The sequence below is a fragment of the Budorcas taxicolor genome, chromosome 1, assembly GCF_023091745.1.
Source record: "Budorcas taxicolor isolate Tak-1 chromosome 1, Takin1.1, whole genome shotgun sequence".
Lineage (NCBI taxonomy): Eukaryota > Metazoa > Chordata > Mammalia > Artiodactyla > Bovidae > Budorcas > Budorcas taxicolor.
In genome coordinates, this window is record NC_068910.1 from 144,341 (window position 1) to 167,935 (window position 23,595).

The window sequence follows — 23,595 nt, forward strand, 5'->3', positions numbered from 1 at the left end:
ATTGCCCAGCTCAAGGGCCTTCTGACCGCAGCTCGGAACAGGGGCCCTGAGCAGGGCCTGACAACTGGGCAGGAGGCCTGGAGACCCTGAGGGTCCCCCTGCTGCAGGCGCAGCCTCACAGTGTCCCTGAGTCCTGCGGGAGGAGGGAACCGAGGTGCCACCTGGGGAGGAGGCCCCCCAGGGGCTGTGGGTCCCCTCCCTCCTCCACTTGCCGCCCCCCGACCTGACCTTCCCTGCACCAAAGCTCAAGGTGGGCTGTCCCCACCCAGGGCTCCTGCCCACCAGCTCCATGGGGGCTTTCCTGACCCTGCCGCCTGCTTCCAGAGGGACCTTCTTTGTCCTCTTAATTTTCCACAAGTAATACACACCCAATATTTTAAAAAACAGCATTCTGGTAAGAAAAAGAAAATTATGGCTATCAAGACTTCCAAACCCCCAAACCCTGCCTGGTAACTCTTGATATTTCTGTGCGAGTCCTTCCAGGCTTTACTCTGCCAAACACATGTGTGCAAATATGTGTACCATACACACACATACACCACACACACTACACACAAGTACCTCCCATACACACGCCGTTCTCACTCACCTGACAGCGTCTCGTGCAGAGTTTTTAATCTTGATGACGTCCAGCTTATTTTTCTCTTTTTAAATTCTGCCTTTGTTGTTGAATCTGAAAAGCACCACATACTGGGTGCTCTCATCTGTTGTCCCCTAGAAGTTTCATACATCTGCATTTTATGTTCAAATCTGCGGTGCATTTTCAGTTACTTTTTGTGAAGCCTGTTGATGTGTGTTTCGCGTGTGGGTGTCGAGCAGTTCCAGCAACATTTGTAGAGGAGACTGCCTCTGCCCCTCTGTCAGACAACCGGAAGGTGAAGAGAAGGTGTGCAGGAACTTGGAGGCAGCGACGATTTCCTGAACAGAATACAAAGCCATTCAGCATGAAGGGGACTTCGGTGCAGGGTCCTGTGTTCAGTTTAAGAACTTGGGTTCATCCAAAGGCACCCTGGAGTGGACAGGCCCCAAGTCCACAACCCCACGCCGCTTCCCGCTTGGGGAGCACCCGACCTGCGGCTGGAAGCCTTTGAGGAGCAGCTTCGTCATCAGCAAATGAGGGGACAGAAGCTGATGTGACCTAACTGAGGTCGCAGGGCTGGTCCGTTGCAGAGAAGGGCTCAGATGGCCTGGGAGGACACTGCACACAGTGCTGGGTGCTGGGCTGGGGGCTCCGGGCGTCAGGTGGGGGATCCAGGGCCTGCGATCACATACCACTCAGCCCTGTGACCTCCCCTTCCGCCCCCCAGGTGGACCCCTGCCCGCAGTAGCTGGCCACCCAGGGTGCCCAGAGCTGGGCCTGGGGGTGGGGTGGAGCAGGCGGGCTGCCCCCTTGGGCCAGCGCGCCCCATGGGATGCTGCGTCCCTTTTGCCCAGGTCCTCCCACCCGGCCTGCCGCCATGAAGATCGCAGTGATCGGACAGAGCCTGTTCGGCCAGGAGGTCTACTGCCGCCTGCGGGAGGAGGGCCACGAGGTGGTGGGCGTGTTCACTGTGCCCGACAAGGACGGGAAGGCAGACCCCCTTGGTGAGTGGTGCCCGGCGGGCGGCGGTGGCAGCGGGGCCTGCGGGTCTTGCATGAGCTTCCCTGGCCTGAAGCGATCGCACAGGTCCACCCTCAGTCCTGCTCAGGGCCTACTGACCGCCACGCTTTTCTGGAACAAAGTGGATCGCAGGGAAGGGTGGTGGAGAAGGCCGGCCTGCACCCAGGACCCCACAGTCCAAACACCCCAGGCTTCCCTCTCCCCTCACCCAGGCTCCGAAAGGGCTGCCGGGCGGGAATCACCGGGGTCAGGTTCTTGGGCGTGAGCAAGCCCTGCACCCCATCTCCGGTGGGAGCACCTACTGAGCAGAGGCCCCTGCCCCCCACGCCCAGCCCCAGAGTTTCTGCCCCCAGGATGGGATGGGACCTGGGTCTGCATGTCCAACAAGCTGCCGGGGACGCACCCCTTCTCCAGAAGGAACATGGTGTGAGAATCGCTGCTGAGCTGGGGCCTCAGCTCAAGGGCTGGGCCTTCAGGCCCCCAGATCCTCCTCAGGCCTGAATGCTTCAGAACGGGGGGGCTGGCTCCGAAGGAAGAGGGGGCTCCCACGATGAGCACCGCAGGCCAGGGCACCACCGCTCCGCACCTGCCCCAGCACAACCTGTGATAGTGACCCCTGCCTAGGGCTGCTCCTCAACCGGGCAGGGAAACACACTCGTGGGGCCTGTAGGTAAAGAGGTCAGGGGCCACGCGGGTGTCTGGGAGACGGAGGCGCTCAGAGGTCCTGGCAGCTGGCAGGGTCAGTCTAGGCAAAGATGTCTCAGAGGCTGGCCCTGGCTGGGCAGTGGGGGTGCTGGGGGGGACAGGCCTGGAGAGGGGTGCAGGAGCCCCCCATCCCGCAGGCAGGGGCTCGGAGGCTGGGGGCAGACTCTCACCTGCTGTCCTGCAGGCCTGCAGGCTGAGCAGGACGGCGTGCCAGTGTTCAAGTTCACCCGCTGGCGGGCCAAGGGGCGGGCCCTGCCCGACGTGGTTGCGCAGTACCAGGCCCTGGGAGCCGAGCTGAACGTGCTGCCCTTCTGCAGCCAGTTCATCCCCATGGAGGTCATCGGTGCCCCCCGGCACGGCTCCATCATCTACCACCCGAGCCTGCTGCCGCGCCACCGGGGCGCCTCCGCCATCAACTGGTGAGAGGCCGGCCGCCCCAGGCTCCGCGGCTGCGCTCCAGGGGCCCCCGAGGGGTCGGCGCTGCCAGACACCATCCACCCCCGCCTGCCCACCTAGAGAGAGAGATGGACTGGAGACATCCAGAGAAGACAGCTCCCGATGAGAGGGCGAGAGTCTGCAGGGTGGAGCCGTCAGAGGCGCCGTGAGGGAGGCAGGCATCTGAGCCGGAAGAGAGGGCGGGCTTGTAGGCGGACCGGTTGGGACTCAGCCCCCTGACCTCCAGGCACATCTCCTCACTTCACTGGGCCTCAGTCTCTGCATCTGTAGAAGGGGCGTGTGAGGCTGTTACACGGCAGGAAGGATAAAGGAAGAAGCATTAGGGCTTCTTCCGCCCGATACCTGGCACGCGGGTTGCATCAGTAAACACCATTTTCCCTCTTTCATCCTCCCCTAGGGACGCAGGAAGGGGCCCCAGGACCCCTTTTCCATGGTCTTTCCTTCCGGACTCAGGTGTCACTCTTCCATCCCTAGGACCCTCATCCATGGGGACAAGAAAGGGGGGTTTACCATCTTCTGGGCGGACGACGGCCTGGACACTGGGGACCTGCTGCTCCAGAAGGAGTGTGAGGTCCTCCCGGATGACACCGTCAGCTCACTGTACAACCGCTTTCTCTTCCCAGAAGGCGTCAAAGGCGTGGTAAGGGCAGGGCTGCACTCACCCCAGGGCTCCCCAGCGCCAGCTACTGCCCTGAGCGGGCTAGGATTCTGCAAGTGGGAGGGACTCTCAGTTCAGGGTTTCACAGAGGCAGGGTTCGAACATGTAATTGATGCTCTCGAACTGTGGTGCTGGAGATGACTCTTGAGAGTCCCTTGGACTGCAAGGAGATCCAACGAGTCCATCCTAAAGGAGATCAGTCCTGAATATTCATTGGAAGGACTGATGCTGAAGCTTCAATCCTTTGGCCAGCAGATGCCAAGAGCCGGCGCATTGGAAAAGGCCCTGATGCTGGGAAAGATTGAAGGCAAAAGGAGAAGGGGCAACAGAGGATGAGATGGTTGGATGGCATCACTGACTCAATGGACATGAATCAGAGAAAACTCTGGGAGATAGTGATGGACAGGGAGGCCTGGTGTGCCGCAGTCCATGGGGTCACAGAGAGTCAGACACGCCTGAGTGACTGAACATCGACACCATTCTATTAGAAGGGACTTGCTTACGGCCGTCAGAACAACTCAGCAAACCTTGGGCAAAAAGGCGCATTCTGGGCTCCTTTCCGAGAAGACACTCCAGACAGGGACATCTTCGAGCCTGGCTGAGCCCAGAGGCTTGGGCCTGTCAGGGGCTCTGTTTCTTCACTCTGATTCTGCCTCCCGTTTGGTTAGCTTCCTCCGCAGGTTGGGCACCCTTGGTCAGGAAGAGAAGTTGTCCCTGGTGGCTCAAGGTCCACACCTCCTGATTCCAGGGGACAAGAAACCCTCTTTCCCCAAGAATTCATGACTGGAAAGTCCAAGGAGTTCTGAGGAGCTGGAGGCAGAGGGCAGGCCGAGGAGTTGATGCTGGAGCTGTCGTGCAGCCCCGAGGGGCAGCGTGTCCAACAGGGGAGGCAGTGGGACAGAAGGCGGACGGGGGCATCTCCATAGCACAGCAGGGGTCGCCCCCCAGCCCTGGGCCCCGCTTTCAGCCACAGATCCACCTGCTCCCAAAGCAGATCCCGTGGTGCCTGTCCTGAGCCAGGCGTGGTGCCTGTCCTGAGCCAGGCGTGGTGCTGGGGTCTACACAATCCCACAGTTCAGACTGTGAGCCCAGGGCCGAGGGGAGGGTCCTGATGCCTCAGACACCCCCTTGCCCCTGCCTCCCAGGTTCAGGCTGTGAAGCTGATTGCCGAGGGCAAAGCCCCCAGACTCCCTCAACCCAAGGATGGCGCCACCTACGAGGGGATTCAGAGGAAGGAGACGGCCAGGGTGAGTGCCAAGGGACCAGGTGTCTGCACTCTCCCCGGTTCCTCTTTAGGGAGGGCGGGGGCCCCAGGGAGACGGGCTGGCGGGAGGGTGGTCGTCTGCCAGATGAGTCCCAGGAAGGCATCGGGCTCCTGGGGGCTGCCCCGGTTGGGGATCCTGGGGGGCTCAGGGCTGGGTCTCTGATCAGGGCTCAGGGGGTGATCTCCAGGGGCCTGGTGAGCCCTGTGGGGCCGCCCTAACCTGGGGGGTGGCCCTAACCTGGGGGGTGGCCCTGTGTGTTGGGCCCTGGTCCTCATGACCACAGAGCGTCATCTCCCCACAAACCATCCTGCCCTTCACATCCCGTGAAAAACCGAGGGTCCTTGCACACCCAGAGCCGGGCCCCAGGGGAAGGCTGGCCCAGCTCTGGGATTCAGAGGAAGGGCTCCTCAGCCCCTTCCCAGGCTCCACCCAGCGCCAGGAGGGCCCATGGGGAGGAGGGGAGGCCGGGGCGCAGGGAGGGCCCGCTGAGCACACATCCTGCCCTGCAGATCGACTGGGACCAGCCGGCAGAGGCCATTCATAACTGGATCCGTGGGAATGACAAGGTGCCAGGCGCCTGGACAGAGGCCTGCGGGCAGGTATGTCCCTGTGGCCGGGAAGGGCCGTGCTCCTGGGCCCCCTGCTGCTGAAATGCTGGAACGTGTGAGCTATATGGTCACCAGCCACCACCAGACCCTAGCCCCAGCCCCCCGGACCCTGGAGGGGTAGGGTCTGCACACACGAGGCCTCCAGGCCAGGCAGCAGCTCTGGGGTCAGACTCTCACCCCTCAGCGGTCAAAAGTTCCAAAACAGCAGAAGTGAAGGTAGAGAATCACCAACACGGTACTCAGTGCCTGTGTGCTGAGCACTCGTGCAGAAGATGGTCCGGAGCCAGGAGCCCCCAGACCACGCACGGTCTGCTGGCATGAAGCAGGCTACACGGTGAGGAGGCAGTGACTGGCTGTCACAGAGTTTTCTTAAATGACAGGGATTTGGCTAAAGGTCACTTAATTTCAATTTTGAGGAGCAGTTTAAACTTTGCTTATGATTTCCAGAGACACAAGCAAGGAGTGCCTGAGGTCAAGTTGGTCTTGCTTGTCTTGCAAAAGAAGCTAAATTAAGCTCTGCTGTGTGACTGAGCTGTCTCGTCTGCTCCGGGCTTTCCAAGGCTGGTCTCCGTTTAGACAGCATATTAAAAAGCAGGGACATTACTTTGCCAACGAAGGTCCATCTAGTCAAAGCTATGGCTTTTCCAGTAGTCATGTGTGGATGTGAGAGTTGGACTATAAAGAAAGCTGAGCGCCGAAGAATTGATGCTTTTGAACTCTGGTGTTGGAGAAGACTCTTGAGAGTCCCTTTGACTACAAGGAGATCAAACCAGTCCATCCTAAAGGAAATCAGTCCTGAATATTCACTGGAAGGACTGATGCTGAAGATGAAATTCCAATCTTTTGGCCACCTGAGGCAAAGAACTGACAAATTGGGAAAGACCCTGATGCTGGGAAAGATTGAAGGCGGGAGAAGGGGACAACAGAGAATGAGATGTTTGGAGGGCATCACTGACTCGATGGACATGAATTTGAGTAAACTCCGGGAGTTGGTGATGGACAGGGAGGTCTGGCGTGCTGCAGTCTGTGGGGTCGCAAAGAGTCGGACGCGACTGAGGGACTGAACTGCACTGAGCAGCCCTCAGAGACCCCAGTCCAACCCTGGCTCGCCTTCGCCCTGGCGGTGGGGGGCTTCAGCCAGGTCCTTTCGAGGACAGCCCTGTCCTCCATGAAGCCCCTGACCATCTGAACTGCTGCTCGTGGGCGGGCTTCCCAGACCGTCCAGGATCTCTGGCCTTGCCACCACCAGCCCCCTTTGCACCACGGCCAGGGCATGGCGCGTCCCCAGGCAGGCCTTCCCTCAGTGCTGGCTGAGCACACTTTCTGCAGGTGTCTGACCCTGGGGCTGGAGGTCACGGTCCCATGTGCGGTGGGAGGGGCCCCTTCTGGAGCCTCCTGCCCGCCCAGGTCTTGTCTGTGTTCTGGGCGCTGACACCTGGGCTGTCCTGGCCCCGCACCGTCACAGCCCATCATCACCCGCCTGCTCAGCACCGCCTGGTGGGCCGCGGGGGCCCCCCTCTCATCTCCACCTTCTGGTTTCTGGTCCCCAACAGAAGCTGACGTTTTTCAACTCGACGCTGAACACTGCGGGCCTGGAGCCGGAGGGAGACGACCTGCCCATCCCGGGCGCCCACCGGCCAGGGGTGGTAACCAAAGCGGGCCTCGTCCTCTTTGGGAACGACGGCCGGATGGTAAGGGTGCTGCTGCAACTCCTGGTCTGTACTGTGGGCTCAGGCCCCGCAGGGAGACTCCAGGCCATTCTGGAGGAAACAGGGAAAGGGGTCCACAGAATCCAGGAGGGAAGAGCCTCTCCTGCTGGGTCGGCATCCGTCCCAGGAAGGCCTGCCCTGGGCTCTTACTGGCCAGGTGCCCTGCCTGAGCTGGGGGCCCTGTGGGGCGTCAGAGTCGGGGGGTCTTGTCCGGATTGCCCTGTGCCTGGGTGTAACTGGGGGTCTTGAGCTGGGGGCCCTGTGGGGCGTCAGAGTCGGGGGGTCTTGTCCAGAATGCCCTGTGCCTGGGCGTAACTGGGGGTCTTGAGCTGGGGACCCTGGGGAGCATCAGAGTCGGGCAGTATTGTCCACAGTGCCCTGTGCCTGGGGATAATTGGGGGTCTTGAGCTGGGGGTCCTGGGGGGCATCAGAGTCGGGGGGTCTTGTCCAGGGAGCCCTATGCCTGGGTGTAACTGGGGGTCTTGAGCTGGGGGCCCTGGGGGGCATCAGAGTCGGGGGGTCTTGTCCAGGGAGCCCTATGCCTGGGCGTAACTGGGGGTCTTGAGCTGGGGGCCCTGGGGGGCATCAGAGTCAGAAGGTCTTGTCTGGAGTGCCCTGTGCCTGGGCGTAACTGGGGGTCTTGAGCTGGGGACCCTGTGGGTCATCAGAGTTGAGGGGTCTTGTCCAGAATGCCCTGTGCCTGGACGTAACTGGGGGTCTTGAGCTGGGGACCCTGGGGAGCATCAGAGTCAGGTGGTATTGTCCACAGTGCCCTGTGCCTGGGCGTAACTGGGGGTCTTTAGCTGGGGGCCCTGGGGGGCATCAGAGTCGGGGGGTCTTGTCCAGGGAGCCCTATGCCTGGGCGTAATTCGGGGTCTTGAGCTGCGGGCCCTGTGGGGCGTCAGAGTCGGAGGGTCTTGTCCAGGAAGCCCTGTGCCCAGGCCTTGTCTAAGCCCAGCAGAGTCCAGGTGCACAGAGCATGCATGCTTTCCTTCTCTTTGAATGGAAGTCCCACCAGGCACGTAAGCTGCTCTGACCCACTTTAGCGACAGCAGCTCAGGGCGACACCCAGGATTTATGCAGCTGAATGCTGATGTGTGCTTGAGAGCCACGCTCTGTTTAAAACAGTTCGGTTCTCCTCACAGCTGTATGAGACCGGTGTTAGCATTTCACCATTTTACCAAAGTAGAAAACTGAAGCAAAGAAATTCAGACCCCCTGTCTATTGTTACCCACGCACGTCCGCGGCGGAGCTGCGCTCCGGCCCTGCCCACTGGCTCCGGGCCTGCCACTCACCGTGACACCCACCGCACGAGGTGGTGGGCAGGTGGCCTGGGCCCCAAGGTGCCCGGGCCAGCGGAGAAGGAGGCAGGCAGGGGTCTTGGGGCACTGGGGGAACTCCAGGGGACTCTGCGGATGCTGAACGCATGGTGGCGGCCGTGAGAACAGGCCAGGGCAGGGAGCAGCTTGGCTTGGACCGGTGAGAGCTCACTCTGGGTGCCTGTCCTGCTGGCCCGAGGCCGCCTGCGGGTCACAGCGCCTGGGTGCCCCTTCATGGGCGGTGCTGCAGTTGAATGAGGCATCTATCTCAGCCAGGTTCCCGCAGCAGACCCAGACAGGAGCATGTGCGTGTGAGTTATGGAGGAAGGCAGCCCGGGAGGAGGATGGTGGTCACAGAGAGGCAGGCCTCTCTGCTGGCCGGGGCCGAGCTCAGCTGCCAGCAGCAGTGGAGGACGGGCCTGGGTGCAGGCCCTGGCACAGCCGCCGGAGGAAGGCACCAGCCACATGGGTTGGGCCGCAATCTCCCTGACATCCCTGAGGGACCGTGAGGCCAAGCGGCAGTCATGGTGGCCCTTGGCTGAGGGTCTCTCAGGAACGTCCAGCCGGGCTGGGCCGGGCTGGGGCTCCAGAGCACACAGGGCAACAGTCGGGGTGGTGGGCGCAGTGAGCAGGGAGCCTGGCTCCAGTTCTGGGGGGGGCGCGCTTCACAGAGCATCTCACCTGGCAAACACATCCTCTGCCGTGAGCGCACATGCTCCCCACCCAGAGGGAGCCTCTGACGGCTGGGGCCAGTCTCCATGCGGTTTCCGCAAGCTGGGTGCTGGGTGCTGGGTGACTGACTGTTTTCTCCATTGGCCTTCAAGGCAGTGCTGGGACGACTTCCGTTTCACATGCAGGCATCGGTTTTATAGAATACTACAGCCACTGTTGTGAGTCGCTCAGTCATGTCCGACTCTCTGTGACCCCATGGACTGCAGCCCATCAGGCTCCTCTGTCCATGGGATTCTCCAGGCAGGAATACTGGAGTGGGCTGCCATTTCCTTCTCCAAATACAGCCATTGTGGGTTTCCAAGCCTGCGAGCGTGCTGGGGTGGAGGACATGGGTCCCCCCAACCGCTGCCCGCACCCCCGCCCGTCTGGTCTCCTCACGCCCTGCCCATGTCCAGGCCTACTTAGGGGAGAACAGGGGCGAGTGCGTGCCAGCCGCAGGGTGACCCGGGGGCACTCATGGACCTCCTGTCGCAGCTGCTGGTGAAGAACATCCAGCTGGAGGATGGGAAGATGATCCCAGCTGCGCGCTTCTTCAGGAGGGCAGAGAGCAGCACCCTGGAGCTGACGGAGGAGGAGCTGGGCACCGCGGAGGCCGTGCGGGTGAGGAGCCGGCAGGGCTGCTGTGGTGGGGGCGTGCATGCCCTCGGTGCGTGTTCTGCTGGGGGCAGGGCGCGCACACCTGGAGTCTGTGTGTCCTGGCCTCAGGCACACCGTGGTTCTGTCCTCCGGATGTCCCCTGGCCCTCCTTCCTCTGCTGGGTCCTACCGCCCAACGACATGAGGGCCTACAGCCGGGTGCTGGGAGGAAGGTGATCACCCAAGGACCGTCCAGCCCTGGGTGCAGCAAAGCCCGGAGGGGACAGGCCCGCCTGGGGCCGGGCTGCACCGGGGGCTGCCTTCTGGGCCTGGGGGCTCGTTCTCACTGCCCTGCCCTCCAGGATGCCTGGAAGCGGATCCTCCCCAGCGTGCCGGAGGTGGACGAGTCCACGGACTTCTTCAAGTCAGGGGCCGCATCCGTGGACGTCGTCAGGTGAGGTGGGGGGGCGGGGGTGGAGCCCCTGGGGTCTCTGAGTTGGACGTCACCCCCAAACTGAGGAGCGGCACTGTGTGGGTCAGAGATCAGAAAGGACACCGGTGTGCAGGCCTGCGCCCACCTGGCGCGGGACAGCTGGTGGGCGGGTGCGGCCATCCCCAGTGGGGTCACGGCCCTGGAGCGGCCACTCTGGGCCTGGACGTGCAGCTGGCTGCTTACGGCTCTGTGAGCGGAAGCCCAGCAAGCAGACAGAAGAGGCTGCCTCCCCAGAAGGACTCGGCAGGCACAGGGCAGGGCAGGGGCTGAGACCCCACCTCACAGGAGGAAGAGCAAACGGTGTGCAGCAGCTTTAAAGCGACCACAAGCCCTCCCGAAGCAACTGGTCACGAGTTAGTACTGATGGAGCCGGAACTTAAACCCAGAGCCTCCGGATCTACAAACTGGGCTTTCCAGACTGATTCTAGACCAGCACCCATGCTCTGGGTGCTGAGCAGAGCCGCCAGCTCTGCTGAGAGGAGGGCAGGACCCTGGGCCTTGTCCAGGCTCCATTCTCCCCCCTTCTGTCCTTCAGGCTGGTGGAGGAGGTCAAGGAGCTGTGTGACGGCCTGGAACTGGAAAATGAAGATGTCTACATGGCAACCACCTTCGGGGACTTCATCCAGCTGTTAGTGAGAAGGCTGCGAGGGGACGACAAGGAGGCCGAGTGTGCCATCGCCTACGTGAGTCCCAGGAGCCCCGCAGGCAGGCCTGGGTGCACGGGCCGTGTGAGCCTGCACACCCCGCAGGCACCCACATCTGCGGGTCCACGGGGACACCCGGGGAAGCCTGGGCATCCAGAAGCCCAGGACCCCAAGAGCCTGCCCTTTGGTGACCAAGCTTCCCGTGGTAACTCCGAGCAGCCTGAAGATGCCAGGTGGTGGGGCAGACTCTACAGAGGTCGCTGTTGTCTAAGATTCAGGGCAGGAAACGGGCTGTCGAGGAGACATGTCCACAGTGCGTCTCTCCCTCCCCCTTCTCCACTGCGGGTTTCTGGTGTGGCCTCTAGCTCCCGTCCTGCCCCTCCTGCTGACCCTTACCCCTCTTCTGGGCTCCACCACCTCCTCCCTTCGTCCTGGTTCAGCACTGGCAGAGGCTTTCTGCTGGGCTCAGCCTCCGGCTCTTCCATCACCCGGGCGACCAGTCACTGCATTAAAGGCCTTTGGTTGACGCAGGAGACAGAGAGACCGATGGGACAGAGAGAGGAATTAGGAATGGTTTCCCAAGAAGGGCTTCCCTGGCGGCTCAGCTGCTATAAAGAATCCTCCTGCAATGCGAGAGACCTGGGTTTGATCCCTGGGTTGGGAAGCTCCTCTGGAGAAGGGAAAGGCTACCCACTCCAGCATTCTGGCCTGGAGTCCACGGGGACACAAAACGTTGGACACGACTGAGCAACTTCCGCACTTTCGCTTCCAAGAAGGAAAACAAACGACCCTGTATATTCAGCTTGTGTGTGTGAAGTGTGAGGAAGTGACGCAGACCTATTTGTAAAGAAACTCTGCAGAAACCACCCTTGGGGTGTCTTGTTAGGCTACAGCTCCTACGGGAATGATCTTTGTGATGGTTTGTCTGGCTGGGAGTTGGGAGCAAGGCTGATGAAGGAAGGAGAGGAGACCGGGTGGACGCCAGGCTGGCCTCGGGTCGTGGACATCAGGGGAGAAGCCACCCTGCGGCCCCGTGTGCGAGCGATGCAGCGGGGCCGTGTCACCCCCGTTTGTCACTGCTGTCACTTGCTGAGTGTGGAGCTCAAGGGTTGGGGCCGGGGCCGCTCGGCCAGCAGGCTGGCCCTGCGTCTCTGTCTCAGCCGTCCCCTCTGCCCTGCACGACAGCCCCGGGCAGCAGGGATGGATCCGTGAGGAGACCCCAGGCCCCTGCTTGTGTGTGGAAGGGTTGGCGGGGCAAGTAGTCCCCATGTCTCTGGGGGGGATCCCTGCCTGTCAGGGATGCCCCTGTAGCTCCAGCCTGAGGTCCTTGCCCCTCAGGTAGAAAAAGCCGTGAATAAGCTGACCCTCCGGATGCCCCATCAGCTGTTCATTGGGGGCGCGTTTGTGGACGCCGAGGGCGGCAAGACCTACGAGACCACCAACCCGACAGACGGCAGTGTGAGCTCAGGCCCGGGGCCCTCAGCCCACCGCTCTCCATGACCCCTCAGGGCCCTCTCCTGGCCACTGACACCCCCCCGCATTAGGAGGCCCCCGCCCTGCCCCTCACTCCCCCCACAATCAGGGCCCCCCTCACTGAGGCCCTCAGCATCCCAGGCTCTCAGACTACTTGGCTGTGGCCATCGGGCATCACATCAGAGCAGAGGCAGTCAAGTTCACACACACACACACACACGTTCTGAGATGGACACACTGCTACACACGCACACCTACAGGGACTGGACGCAGAAGGCGGGTCCTGAGGGGGTTTAAAGAGAGTAACGGGTGGGCCGTGTGGACCCAGACAAGGACCCCCAGGCAAGCCTGTCAGGGGATGTCAGCACCTACAGGCCCCCGTTGGGGACCCCGGGCGGGAGGCCGAGCGGACGCCAGCCTCAGCCCCACTCCCACCCCCGGCCCGTCTACGTGGAGGCCTGAGCTGCAGGGCAGGTGGGCACCCTCAGGGCACAGGATCCAGGGGCTCGGGCAGGCTTATTAAGAAACAAACCTCCCCACCGGGACCCCCTCAGTGTGTGGGTCTGCTTCTGCTCTTGGTCAAAGACGCTGAGCTGCAGTCTGCATCCGTTGCCCTGTTTGGGGATCCAGGCAGCTAAGGCCCCGGGGACACGGAAACACAGCCCCTCCCACCGCCCCCCGCCCGGCCCCCGCCCGCCCCCCGCGAGCCGGGCCTTCTCCCGCTGGGCCCCAGGGGGCGGGGGGCCCAGAGGGCTTCAGGGCGCGGCCCCCCCACAGGTCCTCTGCCAGGTGTCCCTGGCCCAGGTCAGCGACGTGGACAAGGCCGTGGCCGCTGCGAAGGACGCCTTTGAGAATGGCCGGTGGGGGAAGATCAGCGCACGGGACCGCGGCCGCCTCCTGTACAGGTGCGAGCCCCGCCCGCATCCGCTTCCAGGAGGACTCCTGACTGCGCCGCGGGCGGCCCCGGGGAGGAGCCTCCTATGTCCCGCCCCCTTCCGGTGAAGCCGGTGCCAGCAGATGCCCAGGGAGGACTTGGGGTGCTCCCACTGGTGGCCGGTCAGCCAGGCAGGACCTGGGGGCTGCCTCCCTGGGGGTCCCTGGAGGGGCCAGCAAGCTGGGAGCGGACGGGGGTGCTGGGGCCTGCCGGTGGCCGGGGCAGAAGGACAGGTCAGCCACCTTCAAGGCTGAGGGCGGCTCTGGACGGGTGGGCTCCACCTGACCCCCCAATCCTGCTCCCAGAGGTGAGGCCTTCACATGGGGGGGAGCCCACAGCAGCCCCTCCAGCCAAGGGAATGCCACCCCATCTAACAGATGACAACACTGAGGCCAGAGACTGCATGGGGCGCAGACCCCGAGAGGGCAGGCGGGCTGTGCCAGCCTGAGGCCAGAGCCCCCTCCGCCCCGCTCCCCCCAGGCTGGCAGACCCCGGAGAGGGCAGGCGGGCTGTGCCAGCCTGAGGCCAGCGCCCCCTCCGCCCCGCTCCCCCCAGGCTGGCAGACCCCCGAGAGGGCAGGCGGGCTGTGCCGGCCTGAGGCCAGCACCCCCTCTGCCCTGCCCCCCCCCCCAGGCTGGCGGAGCTCATGGAGCAGCACCAGGAGGAGCTGGCCACCATCGAGGCCCTGGACGCAGGCGCGGTCTACACGCTGGCCCTGAAGACGCACGTGGGCATGTCCGTCCAGACCTTTCGCTACTTCGCTGGCTGGTGTGACAAGATCCAGGTGGGGCTCCGAGTGCCTCAGCCGTCCTGTGCAACGCCAGATGGGGCTTCGGGACAGACAGTCCCATCCCGCCCTGGGCCTGGGTGCAAGGAGCTGCCCGGCAGGGGATAGCCAGAGCCCCACCCCGCCCCGCCAGTGACGCCACTGCTGCTTCATCCAGGGCTCCACCATCCCCATCAACCAGGCCAGACCCAACCGGAACCTGACTATGACCCGGAGGGAGCCCGTCGGGTGAGTCACGGGCTGGGCACTTCCCAGGAATGCATGTGGGGGCTCAGAGGCCCTTCCCCAGCCACATTTTATCAGACAGCCATTCCTTTGCCTGGTGGCTCTAGAGGCCCGGGTTCAATCCCTGGGTCAGGAATATCCCCTGGAGAAGGAAATGACAACCCACTCCAGTACTCTTGCTTGGAAAATTCCACGGATGGAGGAACCTCGTAGACTACAGTCCATGAAGTTGCAAAGAGCTGGACACGACTGAGCAACTTCACTTTCACCTTTCATTGCTTTGCAGACCCCACCTGCCAGACACCTTGTTTCCAGATAAGGTCACCCCCTCAGGCAGGGCTGCAGGCACGACCCAGCCCTGGTGGCAGCAAGTCTCTGCAGGATTTCAGCTTTGGAGCCCCCAGCCCAGTTCTCCTTCTTTCCTGGGGCTCTTGCCCTGTTCCCTCTCAAGCTCTGTCCCTCTGGGTCTGCTGGGTGTATCTGGGGTGGGCACCAGCTTTCCTAACCCCTCAGCACACCCCACCACTCCCAGGAAGGTGTGTGGGCCCCAGGCTGGCCCCAGTCTGCACTGCAGTCCTGCTCTGCAGGCCAAGTGGCTTCTTACTGACCTGTCTGCCTTGGTCTCTGAGCACCCTCCTCCCACTGCTGGGCTCGGCCAGGCTGTCGTTGTTTGGGGAAACATTCTCTGATGATGATGGAGAAGACGGAGATGAAAATGATGGTGAAGAAGGTGGTGAAGAAGGTGGTGAAGACGGTGGTGAAGAAGGTGGTGAAGACGACGGTGGTGACGACGGTGGTGAAGACGGTGGTGAAGACGGTGGTGGTGACGACGGTGGTGAAGACGGTGGTTGTGAAGATGGTGGTGACGACGGTGATGAAGACGACGGTGGTGAAGAAGGTGGTGAAGACGGTGGTGAAGCTGGTGGTGAAGACGACGGTGGTGACGACGGTGGTTGTGAAGCTGGTGGTGACGACGGTGGTGACGACGGTGGTGAAGAAGGTGGTGAAGATGGTGGTGAAGAAGGTGGTGAAGACGGTGGTTGTGAAGAAGGTGGTGAAGACGGTGGTGAAGCTGGTGGTGAAGACGACGGTGGTGACGACGGTGGTGACGACGGTGATGAAGACGATGGTGGTGACGACAATGGTGATGAAGACGGTGGTGACGACGGTGGTGGTGAAGACGGCGGTGGGAGTGAGGAAACGGCAGTCACCTGGTCTTTGAGGGGCCCCCTTGGGGTGAGCTTGTCTCGCTGACCCACAGAGAGGGGCTGCCATCTCCAGGTTCTAAGGGTCAGGAGGAAGCAGGGCCACATGGTGCCATCAGTAGTTCTCCTAGGACGTGGGGCTCCCTCCGTGGAGACACTGCCCAGCCAGAGGCTTCTCTGGGACGAGGGGCAGCACCGATGTTGGACAGCACCTCTCAGCGCACAGCGTGCGGGCTTCCTCAGGCCCCCAGACAGACCACGTCCCTCTTGTTCCCATGGCGACGGCCCTGGCCTAATGCCCAGGAGGACCCTCGTCCACACCCACCCAAGTGACACTTGACCGTCTCTCACCTCCTCCTGCCCACACACATGACCTCTGACCCTCTCTCATGGCCGCCTGTCCACCCCTGTGTCCCAGACCGTCTCCCAGGCCCTGCCTGTCCCCACCCGTGCCCGCCTGCTGTCATCCTCCTCCTGGGGCGGCTCCAGGCTGTGTCCCTAGAAGGTGTCCCAGTGGAAACCGCAGCATCCTCTGCCATCACCCCTCCTGGGAAGGGGCTGCCGCAGACTGGGCACACTCTGCCCGGGCAGGCAGCTGCACGCTGGCCCTGGGCGGGGCCTGGCCTGGAGAGGAGGGAGGCGGCCTCGAGGCCCAGGCAGGGGCCCCGGGGGCGCGCACAGACGAAGGCCAGCTTGCCTCCCCGACAGGGTCTGCGGCATCATCATCCCCTGGAACTACCCCCTGATGATGCTGTCCTGGAAGACGGCTGCCTGCCTGGCCGCGGGCAACACGGTGGTGGTCAAGCCTGCCCAGGTAGGTGCGGGCGCAGCCCGGGGCCTGCGGGCTTGGAGGGCGCGGGCGCTACCTGGCAGGGTGGGGGCGGGCCGCAGGCCCCTCCGACCCCCGCCCCCCCAACCCCGCACGGGCGGGAAGGAGAAGGCTCTGCAGGTGAGAGCAGCCTGCGAGGGCCGGCCCACAGGGAAGACATGGTGTGTTTGGGTCTTGGGGCCGAGTCAGGCTGCACGGGATGTGTGTGCATCGCTTGGTGAGCATCTGCATCATTTCTGGGGACACCAGCTCTGCCCCCCTGTGAGCCCCGGGACCCAACTCTGGGCTGTGAGCCTGGGGCATCTACCATTAAAGCTGGAGCTTCAAACCCCAAACATCCGGGGGAAGCTCCTCTCTGTCCACCAACTGGGCTTCTCAGAGAAGCCATGTGACGGGGTCCTTCTCAGAGAGGCCACGTGACGGGGGTCCTTCTGGGGGGGTCCTTCTCGGAGAAGCCACGTGACGGGGGTCCTTCTCAGAGATGCCACGTGACAGGGTCCTTCTCGGAGAAGCCACGTGACGGGTCCTTCTCAGAGAAGCCACGTGATGGGGTCCTTCTCAGAGAAGCCACGGGACGGGTCCTTCTCGGAGATGCCACATGACAGGGTCTTTGCACTGGAGCGGCCTGTGCAGCGTGGCCTGTGGTGGGGATCACCACACGAGCCACCATCCTTCGTCTGGACTTCAGAGAAATCAGTTAGGAGCTGCAGGCCTGATGCTGGGGCAGTGGGCTGGGGCGTCTCACTCCCTCAGCTCCTTTGGGGTGGTTGGGCCTCAACAGTATTAACATAATAGAAACCAGTGAAATGATACCTGCTCACCAGAGTCCCGCACTCCTCAGGCATTTTAACACACAATAAATTCCCCACTGACTTGCACACATGTCTGCTGACGGAAGCATCGCTGCAGCCCCTGAGGTGACCCTTAACTTCTCCCTTGAGGCTGGGGGGCTGCTGACAGGTCGAGGCAGTGGTCCCTGGAGCGTCCACTCACCCAGCCCCTCAGGGTCTGAGCAACCACCCAGGCACTGCTCACCCAGAGGCCCAGCGGTGGCGGCAGGTGGCGGGGGGCACAGACCCCCGAACCAGGCTTCTCCCAGACTGGGGGTTGTGGAGGCAGGTTGGCTGCGGCAGCATCACACAGGGTGGGCAGGGTGAGGCTGGGCACTGAGGAGCTTTTGGAGGCCAGCGGGCATGGGCAGTGGCAGAAGAGGGCCGGTGGTCCTGAAGGCCAGGGCGAGGAGTGCCCTCGGCCTCTGGGCATGGCCCTGGTGCCCCAGGGCTTGGCGCAAACAGGTGGCGGTGGGGGAAGGTGCAGGGGCCCAGGCCTGGCGTGGGGCTGCGGGGAAAGCCGCTGAGGTGAGCAGCCTGGTGCCCGGCTCCCGCTGCCCAGCCCTCTGGACCTGACCACCTGTCCCGCACCCTCAGGTCACCCCGCTCACCGCCTTGAAGTTTGCGGAGCTGACCCTGAAGGCGGGCATCCCCAAGGGCGTGGTCAACGTCCTGCCGGGATCCGGTATGGCCGGGGACAGGGCACAAGGCCTGCCATGTGACGCACCCCGACGTGAAGGGGGCTGCCTGGTGGGGGTGCTGCCTGGGGGAGCCCCAGACTGGGGGACTCCTGGATGGGGGTTGGGGAGCGTGACTGTTGGCTGCAGCCGCTGATTGCAAGGAGAGGCTGTTGACTGAATGGAGAACGGGGAAGGGGAGAGGGACTGAGGAAGCTTAGGAGTTGAGTCTCAGACACACTGAATTTGAGAGGCTAGAAGACCTCCCACGGAGGTTCTGAGCCCCCGGGGAGGACGGGCGTGTGTGGCCCTGGGTGGCTGGAGGCGGGTGGCCAGGCTCCATGGCTGCCCTGACCCCCCCGCCTTGCCCATCCTGCACAGGCTCATTGGTCGGCCAGAGACTGTCAGATCACCCGGACGTGCGGAAGATCGGGTTCACAGGGTCCACCGAGGTCGGCAAGCACATCATGAGAAGGTGGGTGGTGGAGAGGGCAGAGGGGCCAGGGCTCGCAGGCCAGTGGGGCTCCACGACCTCCCTCTGGGGTCAGCCTGAAGGGAGAGAGGGTCTGGGGGTGTGGGGGTGCCGCGAGGGCAAGGCCTGCGCTGGGACGGTGGGGGAGGGGAGGAGGTGCGGGCCTGGCCTCACAGGGACCCTCCAGCCCAGGTCCTCGGCTGCTCTTCCGAGTGACCCCGCACTGGAGCTGCCCTCAGCCCCCATGTCCCGTGTCCCCCGTCCCCCGTCCCCCGTCCCATGTCCCGTGTCCTGTGTCCCGTGTCCCCGTCCCCCGTCCCATGTCCCGTGTCCCATGTCCTGTGTCCCATGTCCCATGTCCCAAGTCCTGTGTCCCGTGTCCCATGTCCTGTGTCTCGTGTCCCCCATCCCGTGTCCCATGTCCTGTGTCCCATGTCCCGTGTCCCGTGTCCTGTGTCCCCCACCCCGTGTCCCAGCCCATCTCTCCCTGTCCCTTTCAGCTGCGCCCTGAGCAATGTGAAGAAGGTCTCCCTGGAGCTGGGTGGGAAGTCGCCCCTCCTCATCTTTGCAGACTGTGACCTGGGCAAGGCCGTGCAGATGGTGAGCACTACGGGGGGCGGGGGGCTGCCCCAGGGGCTGTAACCCAGCGCTGTCCTCCCCTCCGCACAGGGCATGAGCTCCGTCTTCTTCAACAAAGGCGAGAACTGCATCGCCGCTGGCCGGCTCTTTGTGGAGGACTCCATCCACGACCAGTTTGTGCAGAGAGTGGTAGGTCCTGTCACTGGGCCTGGCACTGCCTGCTTGCCAGCAGCAGGGCGTTGGGGGCCAGGGAGGGCCTGGCAGTGGAGTCCGGCATGAGCCACTTGGGTCCTGAACCCCTCGGGGTGGCTGTGATAAGTCTTTCCTGCACTTTAGTATTTCAGCAAGAAGCAGCAACCCCACGGCTCCAACCCACATGCTGGCTGTCCCTGCCACCTGCCCTGCACACCTGCCCTCCCCTCCCCACACACCTGCCCTTCCCCTCCCTGCACACCTGCCCTCCCCATCCCTGCACACCTGGCCTCCCCCTCCCCACACACCTGCCCTCCCCCTCCCTGCACACCTGCCCTCCCCCTCCCTGCACACCTGCCCTCCCCATCCCTGCACACCTGCCCTCCCCCTCCCTGCACACCTGCCCTCCCCATCCCTGCACACCTGCCCTCCCCCTCCCTGCACACCTGGCCTCCCCCTCCTCGCACACCTGCCCTCCCCATCCCTGCACACCTGCCCTCCTCACACACCTGCCCTCCCCATCCCTGCACACCTGGCCTCCCCCTCCTCGCACACCTGCCCTCCCCCTCCCCGCACACCTGCCCTCCCTCCCCGCACACCTGCCCCTCCCCCTCCCCGCACACCTGGCCCTCCCCCTCCCCGCACACCTGCCTCCCCCTCCCTGCACACCTGCCATCCCCCTCACTGCACACCTACCTTCCACACACCTGCCCTCATCCCTGCATACCTGCCCTCCCCCCTCTCTGCACACCTGCCCCCCTCCCCGCACACCTGCCCTCCCCCTCCCTGCACACCTGCACCATCCCAGCTCCCACACCAAGTCCAGATGCCCTTGAACAGAGGGTGCATTTGAGGCTTCAACCCAGAAGGCAGGTTTGGAACCAGAACATGGTTCCAGAGGCCAGCATCTGGCGTGTGGACTTTCTTCAGGACCCAGTGGTCGGTCACCAAAGATTTGTCTGTGGGAGGCGGGTCAGGCGGTGACCGCGGTCAGAAGCCCAGGCAACTCTGACCCGGAGGGCACCTGCAGGTGGAGGAGGTGGGGAAGATGAAGATTGGCAATCCCCTGGACCGGGACACCGACCACGGGCCACAGAATCACCTGGCCCACCTGCAGAAGCTGCTGGAGTACTGCCAGCGTGGCGTGGAGGAGGGGGCCACGCTGGTGTGCGGCGGGAAGCAGGTTCCTCGGCCAGGTCAGAGCCCTGCGGACTGGGCAGCAGGCAGCATGGCCTCTGGGGCAGTGTCTAGGGGCCAGGCCCCTGCAGTCGGGCTCCCAGACTTCCGCCCCCCAATCTAGGACCTCAGGGGTGGGGGAGCTTGGATGTTGGGACACCTGTCAGACCAGGTGTAGGGCGTGCATACAGCCTCCTCCCAGCTGGAGGTCAGACCCCAGCATGCAGCTCTCTGTGGGGAGGCAAAGAGGGTTGTGAGCAGGATGGGGTAGCAGGGTGCAGAGACTGGCCTGTGGAGCTCCAAGAGCTGGGGGCACGTTTCCTTTGCAGACAAGTGAATACAGGCCACACCCACACCCTGTGAGTCAACAAGTGTCCATCCATGACACACGTTTTAAAAATTATAATTGCTGTTATAATTTGTAAATATATACAAACATGGAATATTTTATTGAATTAATAGGGGCTTCCCTGGTGGTTCAGACGGTAAATACGGGTTTGATCCCTGGATCGGGAAGATTCCCTGGAGGAGGGCATCATGGCCACCCACTGCAGAATTCTTGCCTGGAGAATCCCAGGGACAGAGGAGCCTAGTGAGCTACAGTCTATGGGGTTGCAGTCAGATGCAACTAAGCAACTAATAACACTATTAAATTCATCTTTTTGTTTTCTTCTTCTAAACAGTAGAGAGAAAGTTTCAAGTCTCTTGATTTTCAATCTCAGTCCAGCGGGTCTCAGGGCCCATGACTCTGTGTCCAGAGGTGAAATAGTTAGAGAAAGCCTTTCTGATGCCGGAAACGTTTCTATGGAGTGGCTAGGGCCTGTGGGGCGGTAGTCGGGATGGGAGGGGGTGTGTCCAGCTCAGCACTGGCCCCTGGTGGTGGACGGAGGTTGAAAGGCCCCGAGGCTCGTGGCTGGCATGCGGGGCAGGGGAGACACTGGTGGGTCTCGAATCCCTCGTCTCCCCACAGGCTTCTTCTTTGAGCCGACGGTCTTCACAGACGTGCAGGACCACATGTTCATAGCCCGGGAGGAGTCCTTTGGGCCCGTCATGATCATCTCTCGGTTTGCCGACGGGTACGGGTCCCGCTTAGGCCTCTTGAGAGCCCGTCCTGGTCACCAGGGTCTTCATGTGAGCTGCGGGGAGGGAGCTCAGACCGGTGGGGCTGTGGACGCAGCCGGACCCCCGCAGAGTCCTCTCGGCACAGAGGAGGCGACCCCGGCTGGGGTGGCTGCAGGGCTTCAGGCCCGCCGGGGGTGTCCTCTGCATCTCTCCAGCTCCACAGCACGCTGGCTTCCGCCTTGAGTCCCAACGGCTGCGTCGTGAACTGGCCAAACCTTGGGCCTGCACGGCAGTCATCGTTTATTTCACTTGCGAATCTGCAGTTTGGTTGGCAGGATTGACCGTTCTTGGCCCTGTGCTGTGTCGGGCTCCGCCTGGGGCAGGAGTGCAGGCCTCTTGGTGCTCTCCGTCCAGGGCTGGCCCCTTGCCCTCCTCACGGAGGCCCTCCTGGTTTTCCCTGCAGCGACGTGGATGCAGTGCTGACTCGGGCCAATGCCACGGAGTTCGGCCTGGCCTCTGGTGTCTTCACCAGGGACATCAACAAGGCCCTGTACGTCAGTGACAAGCTGGAGGCTGGCACTGTGTTCGTCAACACATACAACAAGACTGACGTGGCCGCTCCCTTCGGAGGGTTCAAGCAGTCAGGGTTCGGCAAAGACCTGGGTAAGCCAGCCATGCCTGCTTTCATTTATCCATTCAGCAAACACCCGTTAGAGGCCGCTCAGCCCAGGGGCCAGGGTAGAGCTGACGAGATGGCCACTTACTTCTTTCTGGGAGCCGACAAGCCGGTGACCAAGGCAGGGAGTCAGATCCTGCTAGAAGCTGTCCAGACAGTGGTCTGAGCAGGAGGCTGGACAGTGGCTTCAGCTGGGCGCTGGGTGGGCCTCCCGGTGTGGGCTGAGACCCGAGCGGCTGGAGGAACTGCTACTGGAGCTGCAGAGAGAGGCTGAGTGCTTGAGTGGGCCGGGGGCAGGCAAGGGCAAGATCAAGATCAAGGGGGCCTGGGAGCCCTGATCAGGCTCCGGCTTCATCCTCAGAGAGGGAGCCTGTGGGGGCCGGGCGAACACGAGAAGGTGATGTGAGTGCCAAGGCAGAAAGGGTGGCACCGGGCCCGGCCTTCCTGGGGAAGTGGGCCTCTGCCCGGTGCCCCCTTTCCCTGGCCCCTGCATGAGTTGGTGTGGCTCCCACCCCCCACTCTGCCACTGTGGAAGCCAGCAGCTGGGGGCTGGATCCTGTGGGGATCGGCTTTGGTGCCCAGCTTGGCAGGCGCAGCAACGTGCGGGAGAGCAGCAGGGCCCCTCAGAGCCGTGGAAGAAGGGGGTCTGGGGGGTGACACGGGGGGTGGGGGTTCTGAGATGACCACAGCGCCGGGCACGCCAGCGCCGCCCACCAGAGCAGCTGCTGGGACCGTGACGTTGCCCCCGACACGGGTTTCTTGCAGGAGAGGCCGCCCTGAACGAGTACCTGCGGGTCAAGACGGTCACCTTCGAGTACTGAGGAGGGTCTCAGGACCGTCCCCGGCTGCGGGCTCGACCCCGGATGTGGTGGAAGCCTCTGGCCTGCACCCTTCCCCATCCGGGACCCCCACCTTGCCCAATCCATGTGACCTCAGGCTCGGTCAGGAAATGACCCCATGTGAATAAAGGTCCTGGCCAGCATCCGTGTCCCCGCCCACCCGCAAGCCCTGACTCCTGGGCTCTGCCCCCTGCCTGGGGCTGGCTGTGGAGATGAGCCGCAGAGGGGACCCACCCTGTCTGAGGGGGTGTGGCCTGCCTCTCCGGCCCTGACTGTCTCCCCTTTCTGGAGTATGGGGTTGGGGCAGAACTGAGAGTTGGAGCTCCTGGCCCTGGCTGGGTCTTCTTGGTGAGCAGCCCACCAGGAGCCCCCAGAGTTGCCCAATAGACAGATGCTCCTGGTGTTCCTGTCACTCTGGGCATGGCAGGGGCTCGGGGGCTGACTGCCAGGACCTGGGGGCAGGGGCCCGAGTACAGTCCCTGTTATCCACAGGAAGGAGCCCAGACTGGCCTCTAGCTTTGTGTGCCTTTGTGCCTCCTGCCGAGCTCCCAGATTTCACCTGGGCTCAGGGGCACCTGAAGCGGGCCGAGTTCCCAGCCTCCTCTGCAGCCGGGTGGTGGTCATGGCGCCCCGTGAGTGGACAGAGCTCCAGGGGGCGTGGAACCTGCCCGTCCTGAGGCCCAGCTCTGAGGGGGGCTCAGGCTCTCCCCCCTGGGGCGAGCATGGACCCCGTGATGGGAGTTTTCCTAACAAGCAGTTGCGGCTATAGCAGGGGTTTGGGTAGGTGGGAAGACACCACTGAACACCCGCCGTCACAGAGGGGACCCGCCAGCAGCCTGTCCTGGGGGGAGAGTGAGCTTGCCCCCACTCTGTAT

General features: G+C 63.0%; 1 protein-coding gene across 1 annotated transcript; it reads left to right on the forward strand.

The window, feature by feature from the left end:
• The first annotated feature begins 1,454 nt into the window (after positions 1-1,454).
• Positions 1,455-22,770, forward strand: ALDH1L1 (aldehyde dehydrogenase 1 family member L1). The gene is made up of 22 exons (XM_052641422.1): positions 1,455-1,584; positions 2,490-2,724; positions 3,236-3,401; positions 4,565-4,666; positions 5,194-5,283; positions 6,846-6,983; positions 9,527-9,652; positions 9,990-10,081; positions 10,656-10,803; positions 12,103-12,222; positions 13,015-13,142; positions 13,805-13,955; positions 14,116-14,186; positions 16,097-16,202; positions 17,645-17,732; positions 18,106-18,199; positions 18,697-18,796; positions 18,866-18,964; positions 19,998-20,163; positions 21,114-21,219; positions 21,669-21,868; positions 22,647-22,770. The coding sequence occupies exons 1-22, from the start codon at positions 1,458-1,460 to the stop codon at positions 22,700-22,702; spliced, it is 2,709 nt and encodes a 902-aa protein (XP_052497382.1). The 5' UTR covers positions 1,455-1,457; the 3' UTR covers positions 22,703-22,770.
• The last annotated feature ends 825 nt before the right edge of the window (positions 22,771-23,595 follow it).